Genomic DNA, 15,147 nt, shown 5'->3' on the forward strand with positions numbered 1-15,147 from the left:
CTATACCTAGTTGTGAATGCTTCAGAAATTATTATCATCTGAAATAAATCTTGACATAAAATTTTTAGACGATCTGATAAGTTCAATAAGAACAGTAAATTGAATTTATTAAAATAAGTTTTTTCATTTTGATTTTTTTTTTAAGTTTAAAAAATGTACCAGAAAGTTGAGAAAATGTATACTTCCGCTTGAATTTCGGGAATTCCCGGGAAATTTACAAATTTCCCGGGAAACGGGAAATATTTTTTTTCGGGAAATCCCGGGAATTCCCGGGAAATTTTTTCCCGGGACGGGAAATTGGACGCTCTAGTTAGGTCGATAGCTTAATCCAGGTGGAGGAGTCGTCTCCCTGGGTCCTGCCTCGGTGGAGTCGCTGGTAGGCAGTTAGACTCACAATCCAAAGGTCGTCAGTTTGAATCCCGGGTGGATGGAAGCTAAGGTGTAAAAAAAGGTTTGCAATTGCCTCAACAATCAAGCCTTCGGACACTTAGTTTCGAGTTGGAATCTCACAATCGAGAACGCCAAGGCAATGCTGTAGAGCGAATAATTTGATTTTAGTTAATTCTGGTTATCGAACTAAGACCGTTCGTTAGGTTATGCGGCGTTAGCTTTGCGCAACAAATTTATATTCCATGGAAAACAAAATTACCCCTTTTCAATTTGAGTCATCCCTTCAACTGAGTACGATTGAAGTGTTATAATTGCTTTTTACTACTTGAGTGATGCATTAGCTCAGTTTCCACTGCTCTTTGATAGGACTGACAGTAAGCAGAAATGCTTCATTGCTCGCGATAAATTACAACTTGCAACGCATCACCATCAAAATCCACACTCGTAATTGACAGAATGGAATATTGCTATAAATAGTGCAGAATTTAAGATTTAAAAACGTTACTTAATCCACCTTAAGGTGGTTGATGCCTTCCTCGCATTCATGTTGTATTTTAGGTGGTATTTACAAATTAATTTAAGAGTTTTTTTTTATTTTTTTTAATTTTTTTTTCATTTGTTTTTTTTTTTAATTATTGATTTTACTTGAAAAGCTATTTTCAATTCTTTTTTTTACCAACTCTTCAAAATAAGGGTGAAAAGTCTCATGAGTTAAATATTTCAGTAAAAAGTTCGTATAAATCTTTGTCGAGACAAAATGATGCAGCAACATAATTAATACAGATTTTTTTCCAGAAGAGACGCAGACACTGCTTAAGCGATGTGGCAAACGGGCGATACGCATGCAAGGGGGTGTGGCTGCCAATCCTCCGCGTGGTCAAAAAGTCAAAAAAGCAAAAAGACCTGGCCTTTGAGGTTATGCAAAAATCACCCTTTTTTGTAGCTCCAAAAAATCTTTTTCTTGGTATAACTTTAAAAGTACTTCACTAAACAGAATAAAATTTAATAGGGTCTTAGGGGAACCTAAAACGAACAGGATAAGGCGGATCCGGATCCAAAATCGGTTCTGCCAGTTCTGAGATAATCGTGTGGGAAAAAAATCATGTCTACACACATCCCCACAGACATTTGTTCAGAATTTGATTCTGAGTCGATAGGTATACGTGAAGGTATATCTAGGAGTCGTATTCAAGAAGTTCGAGTTCGAGTGATTTTATAGCCTTGCCTCAGTGAGGTGAGGAAGGCAAAAACAATAGACCGACTCAGTGCCGCTAACGCATGTACATGTGTGGCTAGTTTGAGCGGTTATTGCGACGGATCAGCAATTTGCGAGTCTGAAAGTAATCTGTTCAATATAAATCGACTTACTTTTATTACGTTATTGAATTGGCTACACAAATGACATCACGACATCATATTTAAAAAAATAGGGTTAGATTATTAAACATTATGTAATTTAAAAAAAACTGGGTTGAAATAGAGCCTTTCTTAATAAAAAATATAACAATGGTAGAACTTCTTTTAATTCATAACATCGACTTTGTTTATTTATAATGTCAACACAAAAGAAAGTGATATGATACAAAAAATCTTATGATGAAAATAAGGTATTATAAATTATGTGTTTTCCAAATGAAATTGAAAACGCATTTTTTACCAAAAGAATATTTTTAATCGTACAAATTCTTAATCAAACATGCGTATATAACAAACGCGAGCATAGCAAGCTTCCCATGCGCCAGTGACAACGCACACCGCGGTTTTGGTTTTCTAGTTTCGGTACGAGCCCATAAACCGAACAAAGCAGGCGCAAAGCAAAACCGAGGTACAAGTGAACCGCGTATGCCGCACGGTGCAGGGAAGCTTGCCATTCAGCTTTTACGAAAGTGAGAGAGTCAGAGATAGCTAATTTGACAACCGCACCACTACACACTCAATCGCGACTTATTAAGGTAGAAAGCCATTGGCGTCGCGAGCATTGAAAACTTTGATAACGATATAAACGATGAGAAGCTTAGAATGCTCCTTATGCAAAAACGGACAGGGCAAAAAAAACCGGAAAGCTACGATATCTTACATCGGTAGACAAGCTACTACTTACGAGTATATTTCGAGCCAAAAAATATATGCGCCAGCATTCTAGCGCCAGTATTCGAAGCTCAACTTGACAACTTGTCGACTTGGCGACTAAGCGTCGAAAATCGATGAAGTGTGATTTTTTTGCGATTTTTCCGATCAAAATTCATGCCAACCATAAAGTAAACCCTATACCATTCTTTAGTAAGTAAGGCAAAAAGTAAATCGTTCTAAAAATGGATCGTTATTGCCGATAGCTGTCAAAGATGCTTACTCATGGTCTGTACTATGAATGTAGAAAGAAAATTCGGATAAAATTAGAAACGAAAAATGTTGGCGAAGGTCACCAGGTGGGCTTTTACCTTTTTTCAGGGATTTTTTTTTCTTATTATGGGTTAATCAAACGGCTGTAGCTCCAGAACTAGATTATGAATCTCGATAATTTGGGAGTTTGTAGAGCTCGAAAAATGCGATTTTTGGGACAAATAAAAGATATGAAAATGAAATGGTTCAGCACACTAGCATTTATTTGCATTCAGAAGAATCATAATCGGATTTAGGGGAACTGAAAACGACGCGACACAAAATTTGGCAAAATTTTACCACACACGAACATCACTCGATCTCCACGAAATTTATTTTCTCAAAATTCGAGGGCTGGATATAGACGAGTTCTGTCAAGATGAATCGATAGAGCGTTGAAAATCGAAGCAGTGTGATTTTTTCGATTAAAATTCATGCTAAATCGTCATATTTACGAAGATGAAAATGATGTCTAGTGTCTAGCCATAAAGTAAAACCTATTTCTTTAGTAAGACAGGCAAAACACAAAATCTTTCAGACCGTGTTTTTTTTTAATAATAAAAAATGTTTTAATAACACACTCTACAGTACTATTTCGACGGACCTGAGTAATAATCTGAAACTAACAAACAGCCATTCCACGTCAAATAGGAAAAATCCAAATTAAAAGTGCTCCGATTTGGTCCAAATTTGGCATGAGAGTTCCTAGGCCAAAATTATTAGACCCGTATTTTTTTGTTTGGCGATTAAGCGTTGGTCAAGAAATTTCCAATAAAGCCAAATTTAAAAAAAAAATATACCTACCTTCAGAGTGGCTGATCCAATTTCAGAGTGCCACGTTTCAAAAAAAGGTATGAGTTGGACTTTTAAGAAAAAATATGTCGAGGTCCGAATAAACTTGCTGAATATTTGAAAAGTTCCTATTAAAATTTGATTTGGTCCCCGGTTGCGTATTTCAATTACGAAAATTTTGGTACCCTATAGGTCATCGTTGAAATTTTGAAGTTATCGCAGTTTTAGTGAAAAAAGTCGATTTTTTCCCGTTTTCGTCATTTTCCCATCTTTGCGTGTGGTGCGTCGAAACCCCAGTTTTTATTTTCAAAAAATCGTATCTCAGAGTATTGAAAACATAACTTCACCATTTTTTGATATGTCATATAAAACTTTCCGAGAAATCTGATAAAAATATTTTGAGACATAGGCTCTTTGGTCCCGAGACCTTCAAAACAGTATTTTAAGTTTTTATATGACCTTTTCAAATGTTAAGCTAGATTTTGAAAGTTCTTACTATTTTTTACAATTAGCAAAACTAATCACCTTTCTTTTGCGCCTAAGACAGCTAAAATCGGATGAAGTGGCGCAGAGATATGATTTTTTGAAAAAAGTGGTTTTTGCGAAAATCGACGAAAATTGCCATTTTTCGGACCACCCTAACAAAGCGTAGGTCACCCTTATGACCAAACAAAAAAAATACGGGTCTAATTATTTCGGCCACGGAACCCCCAAAAAAAATTTGAGCCCGATCGGAGAACTTTTTATTCCAATCATGCTGTTTTCGTGGGGAATTGCTGTATAAATAAAAAATCTTTAAACAGACATTTTCCAAGCCATATAGTTAAAAAATTAACACTTTCAATACCAACCAAAAATCAATGATGTATGACTTTAAATATACTTATTTTCAAATTATATCTGTACGATAAAACATACGTTATACATACAAAACTAACATTGAAATCTCGTTTTCAATTTTACATGTTTTGTTGGGACTTGTTTGAAAATGATTTCAAATTTTAGATTTAAGAGCTCTTGTTTATTTCTGCAAGAGCAGCTCTAAATCCTTAACTGACCTCATGTTTACCATAATTCTATTTCACATGACTCACACGACCAACAGCGTGTGTGAAGGTGTAAATTATTGAAACCATTTGTATGGATTGCAAATAAAGCACGCGGGCGCGGATAATTAATCATGACAAATTGGCGGTCAGCTTTCGAGAGCGTCGCGCCAGCATGAATATACGTAAGCAGAAACTACTCATAGTCATGTGAGAAAATTAGATTACTGAGCAATTCCAGCTCAAATCAGGAATTTTTCTGATACTTTTGTACCCGACCCTCTCCGATTTCAATGAAACTTTTTAGACATGTTATCCCAGGCCTATATAAGCCATTTTTGTGTATATGGAGCCAATAGTACTCGAAAATAACATTTGAGAAGGGCGTAAGGTATTTAAATATTTTTGTATTTTGCAATTTAAAAATTACTGTATCTCGAAGCCATTGCGTCGTATCCAAAAGTGGTCAAAGACAAACTTGTAGGAAATTGGACGGGCTTTCTGAAAAAATACACTGAAACAAAAATACACGCCACTTCTATGAGATTTTTTGATTTTTAGGTCTAAAACTTAAATTTAAAGGTGTTGTCACGATTTTTTTTCGTTCAAAATTTTTGAGGAAATAGCCTAAGATGTTACCAAAAGACTAACGAAAAATGCAGGATGGTATGTCTCTCCTAAAAAAATACAAAAATCATTTACTAAAACTGTTTTTTGAAAAGTGGTCTAAACGTCAAAATTTTAAAAAACCGGTAGTGGGAATCGATTCTCCAGACAATTTTACATAAAAGTCTCCATATTGACCCAATGTCCAATTCTTGGGAAGATACAGCGGTTTTAAAAATGAAAATGATGAAAAAATTGGTTTTTTGGTGGTTTTTGGCAATTTCTATATGACAGACTTGGTTTTTCAGTCTCGTAAATATTTTTACCGGAAAGCTCGTCCAATTTCCCATAAGTTTGCCTCCAATTTCCTACAAGTTTGTCTTTGACCACTTTTTGATACGACGCAATTGCTTCGAGATACAGTAATTTTTAAATTGCAAAATACAAAAATATTCAAATACCTTACGCCCTTCTCAAATGTTATTTTCGAGTACTATTGGCTCCATATACACAAAAATGGCTTATATAGGCCTTGGATAACATGTCTAAAAAGTTTCATTGAAATCGGAGAGGGTCGGGTACAAAAGTACCAGAAAAATTCCTGATTTGAGCTGGAATTGCTCTACTAACAAATTCCCATGCGTCTCCATATAATAAGTTTGATGGAGTCAACATAAAGGAGACGCATGGTACCATTGGTGAAAAACAAAACCTTCATGATCCTGATAGCGATAGTTAGTTCATCCCTTACCTAGCACAATCAGATACAGTGCCAAGCTTTTGACGGGCAGCGTCGAAACTTGGCACTCGTAAATGCCGGTGTCTTTCCGCTCGGTCCACTTGATGTTGAGCGTCCATTCGCCCGTTTCGTTGTTGTGCAGCGACTGGAACCGCTGGTCGGCGGTGTAGGTGTACCGGTCGACGGTCAGGATGTGTAGATCTCGGACCCGAATCCAGGACACGGTGTACGCGCCCAGGTTCTCGACCTGGCAGCTGAGGAAGGCGGGATCGCCCTGTCGGATGGTGGCGTTCTTGGACGCCGTTGGCACAAAGTAAGGCTCCGGTGGTGGCCTGGGGGCAGTGGGTTTTGGTGTGACGTCAGCCGGCGTTGGCCACTGGCTCGGAAGGTGGTGGTACATGCCATCGGTTAGATCTGTGGAAGAGAGGGGACAAGCGCGACATACATTAGACAGAGTCAGCGAGCTGTTTGTTCCGATCAGGGCCAACCACGTGACAGAGATGTATATTATTTGCTGCAAATATGTCACAAATATTACTCTGTCAGTGTAGAGAGAAAAGGGAGAAGACAGGTGGTTGTTCATCTCAATAGTGCGGTGACAGCGAGATGATGCTTTTACCACTTGGTCATAAGTTGATGTAAATGCTAATGTATTTATAGCCTGGCGTAGTTTACTGGTTTGATATTAACCTTGCAATTAATTGATGTTGGTTGATAGAAACATATAAAATTGTATTATTAGTGTAGAGAATAAGACGAGGAAATGCAATATTATGCAAAATTATATTAACGATTCTATTATTCTTCGGAAAAATATGCTTCAAATTATATTTGGCCAATTGAAATGTTGGAGTCGAAATTGGACTGTTGTTGTTTGCTGAGATGCAACGGCGACGCACACGAAAAAGGACAGCAACACGTGAGTGACCGTACTAGTGTGCGTGCGTCGACCAAGTTGAGCTTGTCTGTCTGCGCAACGCAAAGCGATGTGAGTGAAATGAGAGAGAGCGACAACGACCGAAGTCATCGATTGCTGCGATGCTTGCACGTTGGGCGCAGGCGATGAGCGTCGGGTCGGTTGCGCGTGTGTGTGTGCGCTCTTGGAATGATCGTGAAATGCTCGGGGGTCTTCAGTCTGGTTTGGAAATTTGCAGTGGTTGGTCGTTTGACGACATTTTGCTAAAAAAAAAGCTTTGTTTACTACACAAGTATGGAATTTAAGGAGTTTTTTTTTTTTAAGACGAGGAAATGCAATATTATGCAAAATTATATTAACGATTCTATTATTCTTCGGAAAAATATGCTTCAAATTATATTTGGCCAATTGAAATGTTGGAGTCGAAATTGGACTGTTGTTGTTTGCTGAGATGCAACGGCGACGCACACGAAAAAGGACAGCAACACGTGAGTGACCGTACTAGTGTGCGTGCGTCGACCAAGTTGAGCTTGTCTGTCTGCGCAACGCAAAGCGATGTGAGTGAAATGAGAGAGAGCGACAACTAAAGTGCCTAATAGAAAGTGAGGACAAGGCACTCAAAATGCAATGCCACTCACAGTTGGTCACTCAAAATTTACCAAGCGTTTAAATGGAAGGTGTTCATTTTTTGACAAAACCTATGGAAGAAGTAGAGATTGTAAGCACCTTATCTGTAAGATCTTGGAGGTGCTCAATTTTTTGACAGAAAATCGCTGGGTTCTCAGTTTCTCGTGTCCCCACTTTCTATTAGGCACTTTACTTTCTATTAGGCACTTTAGTCTTCAGTCTGGTTTGGAAATTTGCAGTGGTTGGTCGTTTGACGACATTTTGCTAAAAAAAAGCTTTGTTTACTACAATTAGAAGACCAAAAGGCCGTTTGTACTGTCTAGTTTTGGTAAGAACAAAAATTCAAAATTAAAGAGATTTTAAAGAGCTTGAATTTAAAAAAAACTTAATATTGTGACTTGTCCTGGATGGCGGTAACTTGTTATTTGGACCATGGGCTTTAATTTTATGCAATAGGGCGTTTGAAGATGATTTAGTATGCAAATCAATAAATAAATTATTGTCATCATAGTGAAAGCTTTTCCAACAAAAGTGTTAAATAAGTCCACGTATGCTCATTCGAGGTTGAGTCATGAAGCTGGCAGCTTGTATTTCCACACTGCAAACATTGTTATTTCTACATTTTGTCTCTTCTAGAGTAGAAGTTACAACTTCGACATCCGCCTTCCATCCAGACGTTTTGAAAAATGCCCTGTCTATTATTGAACACCGTATGGCCGTTCAAGGTGCCGAAACATTCCAGTGTATTTTTTTCGACATGGATTCAAAGAATCCTTATAACGTGATCCTCAACGATCTGCTGCGATCGCCCATACTAGAGCATGTGGGTAAATTTGTGGTCCAAGGATTGAAACACCAGGTTAACCGTTATCCTAAAAATCCGTCTCTACTCGTGCTACACCCAGGGTCTGCGCAGGATCTTCTTTCGAGAAATGGGTTCATGAATATTAACCGATTTCTACAACATTTGAATCCTGGTACCCCAGTATTGGTTGTCATGGACTTTCGTCAAAAAAGTTCTCAAATTATCTACGAGTATCTAGCAAGAGGGCAATTCAGAAGGGTCACATATTTGAATATGGTTACGGGGCATATGATGTTAGCCTGCGAGTACATTCATACAGCTGCTAATATGATTTTGGACAATCCAGCAAGTATTGAAATGTGGCACCAAAAAGCTCTACGCCAACGAAGTATTTACTATGTTTCGAACAACATTACAGCGGATGGTCGAGTTGCTCTCGAGTGGATTATAGCAACAGCAAAGTACTTAAATGTAGGTGCTACAGAGTACAATGAAGACGAAATGGAGGATTTCGATATATTGCTAGAGAAAGCATTAATTGTTAACACCACCAGTGGAAATTATCGAGTAATTTATGAAAATGCTTTGGAAATATGTCGGATTGCGATTCATAAAGGAAGACCTTTGAATGCAATTGAGATCATGTTGATGCCCTTCAATTGGCAAGTTTGGACATTACTGTTGGTCATTTTTGTACTAGCTGAAATCGCAAAACGTGTTGCACCAGATCTTTTACAAAACGATCCGTTCTTGCACGTCGTTTGCGGATTCGAAAAACATAATCTTAATCAAGCTGCTCGGCGGGAAAAATTCATTCTGATCTCGCTGGTTGTTCTCATGTTCTTCATGACAAATGCTTTTGAGACCAAGGTGATCTCGCTGATGATTAGTAAGCCCTGGATCCAGCATGTCAAATCTCTGGCTGATTTCGACAAGTATGGTCTTAAGTTTCGGTATGATCCAAAGAAAAATCCCAGTGCTGGGGATAACGCGGTAATCGGAAAGTATGTAGTTTACAGAAATGACACCAACATAATTGTTAACGAACCAGGTTACGCATTTTATGTTGCTCGATCGATGATTCGTCAATTTTTGAACTTCCCTGAAATTATATTCCTTGATGAAGAGTATTTCGATGGAGTTCTTGGATATCGATTAGGGTTGCGTAGTATATATGTAGAAGCGCTTCAGTTTACGTTAACTGCACTTGAGGAAGCAGGACTGTTCGATCTGTGGAGGGACCTATGGACAAAGCGGGCGTATAGCAAACCGAAAAATGTCGAAAAAACTTATCTTAACTTTCACGATATGCAACCGGCTTGGTTGGCTCTAGGAATTGGTTTGTGTGGCAGCTTCGTTGGATTCCTGGGTGAGCTGTGGAAAAAATGGGTCCAATCAAGAATAGTACAAACCTGGCAAATTGTTCGTTCGTTAACTCAAAGAATTTTGCGCAACTCTACGAAATCTTACAAACTTTCATTATTGCTCAAGAACACTTTACATAGAAGTTAAACTATTGCAATTGTGTAACTTTTTTTTTGTTTTTCAAATAAATATGATGGACAGACTGTAAAATAATTTCTTGAAGAGTCAATATATTCCTAAGATTGCCAGTAAAATGCTCAAGGGCCATGGAATTCCAATCTGACACTGCTTTTAGTTGTCCCAAATCAAATGTTTTCAAACCATGTTGAGATGGTGAATAGAGAGGCTATCTAATAGCGAAAATATCCCAAATGTGCATGCAGCTAAACAGGACACATGGAGCGAATTGGGACAACTGTTTTAGCCTTGTTACTGTATAATAATTGGTTATTTTTGATAAGTTTCGGATAGAACAGACACAGAGCAACAAAAATAATGCATTGGTTTTCGTATTTAAAGCGGGGTTTTTTTAAAAACAGAAAAATATTTGTTTTGTGTTTTTAATACCCCGAATTTAAGGCACCCAAAACACTCGAAAAGCTAAAAATAAAAATTTGCCCTATTCTACTTATAAAAAAAAAACTCGTTCGATGGTGACTAGGGTATTTTAACCATTAGTGGACCCCCTAGTAGAGCCGATACACATTTTTCACAAATTTTCAATATTTTAAGCCCTTTTTCATAACCCTTTGTACAAAACAATGAAAACTGAAGTCTTTTGAACTGTTATGTTTATACCAAATTTAACCGATATTTGATGTTTTGATGCATGGTGTTGGTCTAATGATAGATATAATGAATAAAAGATGGATTATGCTCACTTGTCATCATAAACAAATATGTTTTGTTAAAAAAATTGGCTTCAAACAACAAAAAACCTAACAGACATTTAAAAACATTTATTTTCGAAAAAGATCAGGGAAGCGTTTTAAAAATCACTGTAAACATAAAAATAATAAAAAAAAATAATGTTGATGCACCTTTTTTCATATTAATTACAATGGTTGACCGAAACTAAACAATAAATTTGTTTACAGTTGCTGATAAAACCACGCATGTTTATTTGAAAAAAAAAAGTTTTGTTCTTTTATTATAAAACATCATTTCAAAGTGCAATTATGATGCTTCAGTTAAGTGCAATTGACTATAGTTTTGATTAATTATATTTTTCTTACGGCTTCAGCATTTTTGGTACTTTTAACATAAAACAGCTATATTTAATATTATTTATACTAATAATTGAAAAAAATATGCATTTAGGTTGATAGCAACAAGCATTTATTGTTTGTTTAAGAGAAATTTTTGCTTAAATACACAGTTTTGTTCATTTTTGAAAGTTTTATTAACAGGGGTTCACTTTTGGAAAAGTTTGGATTTTCGTTGTCCTATATTGCCCCTAATTTTTGCTCGAAAATGAGCAGTTCTTCGCTTTATTTTAGTAGAGTTCCTTAAAATTACATTATTTCGACTTGCTGAAGTTAAATAATCAGTCAAAAAATGATTGAATAGTTAATTCAATCATAAAATATAAATGCAGTTTTGTTGTGAAAATGCTAGTGGCCATGGCTGATTTCTGATGTCGAACTCAAAACACTTATTTTGGTAAAAAGGACAATTCAATATCAGTCAACATTGATTTAAATGATGATGAACATGCCAAATAAGAGATTTGTAGGCAACAACACGCTTGAAATTGTGATATTATTGAATTTTTCATCAAAAAGCCTTCAGAGGGTCCACTATGGGAAAGGGGTCCACTAATGGATAACGTACCCTATCAGGGAATGCATCATTCACGATTGCAGTGAGTTTTATTCTTGATCTATGGCCCTAACTGAGACTTCTAGATAGAAATGTTATGCAAACATTTGGTTTCATCCCCTCATGGTTAAGCATTTCATTAACCCCCTCACCACCAACTCTCCCCCTTGTCTTGCGGATCTGATCAAAGACAAAACGGCATTACAGCGTGTTAAATGCTCTGTCTTGAGAATAATTTGAAAACAAATTGAAATTCCCATTAAAACCGGGCCCGGCCCAGGCCTTTTAGCTAAATAGGTGCTCGGGTCCGATCGTGGTGGGTGTAATGTGTTTGTGTGTGTGTGGGCGTTGGAGCTGGGAGGTAATAAAAAATACCGTCCCCGTAATGCTCCCTCCTGCTAAAGGCCAAAACATAAACAAATATATTAAAATTGTTTTCTTAAGTTTGCCTTTGCCTGACAGGTTAACCCTCTAATCTCAGTTTTTGTCAAACAATGGCATTTTTGTAACCTGCCGGTTAATTTATAACAAATTATGCCAAAAATTGTTTTGTTTTCATGATTTAACAATTCAAAATTTTAAGTTCAATTCAATGATTCTGCATCTATTTTTTTGAATGCATTTTTTTTCAAGCAAAACAAAATGATCTTAAAGTGATATTTTTTTCGAAGCAGTACACCCCAACTCTGAGACGAGCAAAGCTAAACAAACGGAAATTGTTTGTGTGATCTTTGGCGGTACCGAAAGTATGTTTGGGTTATGACACATGGGTGTGTGAACGAAAATTCGACGTTGGTTTAGCGCGTCAGGCGTCCGTCTAAATTTGTCAAGTGGATCAACGTGCGTTTGCTGCAAACTAGCTCTTAAACGCATGACGGGATTTTAGAACGATGGAGAGAGCGTGAGAACGGTTTCATCATCGGATCGCGTTTCATTAAGGTCTTAACATATTAAAATCGCTGAAAAATAAATAAAATAGGAATTTTTAAGGTATTTAAGTTACATTTTGAAATATTTAAGTGTTTTCAATAAAAAATACTCTTTTTTCAGCATCGTATACACTCAACCCCCGGTGGTAGGTCACTTTTTCGAATGACACTTTTTTAGTTTGTACCCCGTTGGTTGGTCAAAGTCAAACTAAAAAACAAGTGACGTACTGTCACTTTTTACCAGGCGCTCACGCACACTATTAAAACAAACGTTTGGTTGTGTGTGGGAGCTCCGTGTAAAAGGGGTGTCAAACTAAAAAGTGACCCCGTTCGTTTGACAAGAGTTGGTGTCAAACCATCGGGGTTTGAGTGTAGAGAGGCCAGTCAATTGAGTGTGAACCATAAAAACTCTCTACTCTTGTTGATGTTTATGAAAGATGCGGTTCCCTCACGGCATAAACATATTAGATGTCAACTTAAATTAGGCGCTGCGTTAAATGGATCATTTAATGGAACACTGAGATAGAGTTTGAAGATAATCAGCTGAAAAAATCAAGAAAAACAATGTAAATGGGGCAATGTGGAGTTTAAAAAAAAACTCGATTATCCGAAGGCCTTGGCAAAATTTCACATCGGATGATCGAAACTTCAGATAAGGCTGGTATAAATTTTATTTAAAGTTTTTGTCATTTACAAATGAAATAATAAGATTTTTTTCCCGTGATACGATTACAACATCCCATATAAATCTTCGGATAATCGAACTTCTTATAATCGTAACTTCGGATAATCGAGACTGGACTGTTTTAAAAAGACTTTGCAAATATATAGAACGTTCAAATTTTGCCCCAATTATGTAGAGTTTGTTTTTTTACACTAGATTAGAAACAGAAAAGTATGCTGGAAACCAGCATAGTTGCATCAAATAAAGCTCATAATTTAGCTATATTTTTAGTCTTCCCCTTACGTATGGTCATAACACGAATTTAAAACAGTGTAACACTATTTTTTTACAATAAAATCGGACACCCAAAAAAAAAAAAAAAAATGGAAGTTGACATCATTTTTTTCGGTTCATGTGTACCCAATTACATTTTTAGTAAATTTGCTATGAATTTTTCATAAATAAAAAACTAAACTTTCAAAATTTAATTCCAGTATTTCACAAAAAATACATTGATCATTGGCTGTAAAAATAGTTTTGATTTTGTATAATAGTTTGTTTGGAATAGATTGAAATGTACACAGCTAAAAAAGTAGTAATCCAGCTATGTGTAAAAGTGCTGGGTGTAAAATAAAAATTGCATTATTTTATGCAATTTAATGTAACTTTACACCGAGAAATATGTAGCCCATCAGTATGGGAAACCTACTTGACCGAAATGTCAAGCTCATATATGCGTTTATCCTTACGTTCGTTGGGTTAAGGCGCCAGTCCTTACTGTTGGTGCTGGGTTTGAATCCCGTCGGTTGCACCTTTTTTTTGTGTTTGCAAAAATTCTACATACAGTGTGTAATATTAAATGTTTATTTTGACGAAGGTGATGTGCATGCTTTTGCATGCGATTTTACCATTGAATTTTTTGCTGTGTATATTTGTTATGTTAATGCAGTGCCATACCGTTTTAGACAACACGAATTTTTCAAACTTTTCTGCTTGACAAAAACAGCGTTTGTTTTTGTGTGAAGTTTTGGATTGGATTTCAATCGACAATTAAAGACGAGAGAAAATGTGTCGAATAATTAATTTTATTTCATTGCAATTTTCTAATTAACCCCAAACACAAAACAACAATTGAAATAGCATAAACACGTTAAAAAACTTTTCTCCTCTCAAATCATTCCCACTCGTCTGGTCCCGGTCGGTATAGCTAATTCCAGCTAAATCTGTCAACAGGCTTGGTCGTGCCCCGGGAGCACGCTCTGCCAATTAGACACTTCATTCCGCGCGGAGAAGCACGTGTGACGACTTTGTATAATATGTATACCACACTGCGCTTTTCACTTAGACGTCACGGCGCATAAATCTTTCTGCACGTCGTCAGAGGGCGCCACCACCACCATCAGCCAGCCGACAGCAGCTAAACAGTCTGAAAAGTGATGAATGCAGTTGGAGGATTTTCCATGTTAGTTTGCGAGAGTTTTTTTTCAGTGTTGATTTTTGCACTGTTAAGTCTTGTTGTTAAACTTTTTATCAAGTCTATATTTTTACCTGAAAAAAAAAACAGTTCAGATTGTTTCCTTTGAAAGTAAATTCCAAAGAAATGAGTTTTGAAAGTTTTTATTACGACGGGATTTTCAACATAAAAAAACACTTTGATTCTTTTCAGAGTTGCAATTTTCCATGGAATATCGTGGATCCCACGATTTTCTTGTAGGGGAAATCTACCCTTTCCAATCAAACACCTATCTTCGTCATATGGAGAGTTTGATGCTCGATTAAAGCTCCAAAAATACTATTTGGGCTATAAACTTACCAGCAACAGCACCGCCTCGAGTAAGCACGCAAATGTATGCCACTTACTGGCCAAAAAGATCACATTTAATGCACTTTTGATCATAATTTGTATTTTGCGAGACCACTTCTCATCATTTTGTTGGCACACACAGTGACACACACGAGAATCCCTCAAACGCTTAATGAATATCGCCAAAATTAACTTTCCACTTTCGCTTACTTTTTCACGGCGCTTAAGATATGAAATTGCTTCCAACTACTGGCAACATGCTCT

General features: G+C 36.7%; 1 protein-coding gene across 1 annotated transcript in view; it reads right to left on the reverse strand.

Moving 5' to 3' along the window:
* The window catches only part of LOC120420362 (zwei Ig domain protein zig-8-like), a 36,946-nt gene that overhangs the window by 9,110 nt on the left and 12,689 nt on the right, over positions 1 to 15,147 (reverse strand). The window contains exon 2 of the mRNA XM_039583361.2: positions 5,965 to 6,366. Coding sequence (XP_039439295.1) covers positions 5,965 to 6,366 — 402 coding nt within the window. The remainder of the gene's footprint in view (positions 1 to 5,964; positions 6,367 to 15,147) is intronic.

The sequence above is a fragment of the Culex pipiens genome, chromosome 3 (genome assembly GCF_016801865.2).
Source record: "Culex pipiens pallens isolate TS chromosome 3, TS_CPP_V2, whole genome shotgun sequence".
NCBI classification, from domain to species: Eukaryota; Metazoa; Arthropoda; class Insecta; order Diptera; family Culicidae; genus Culex; species Culex pipiens.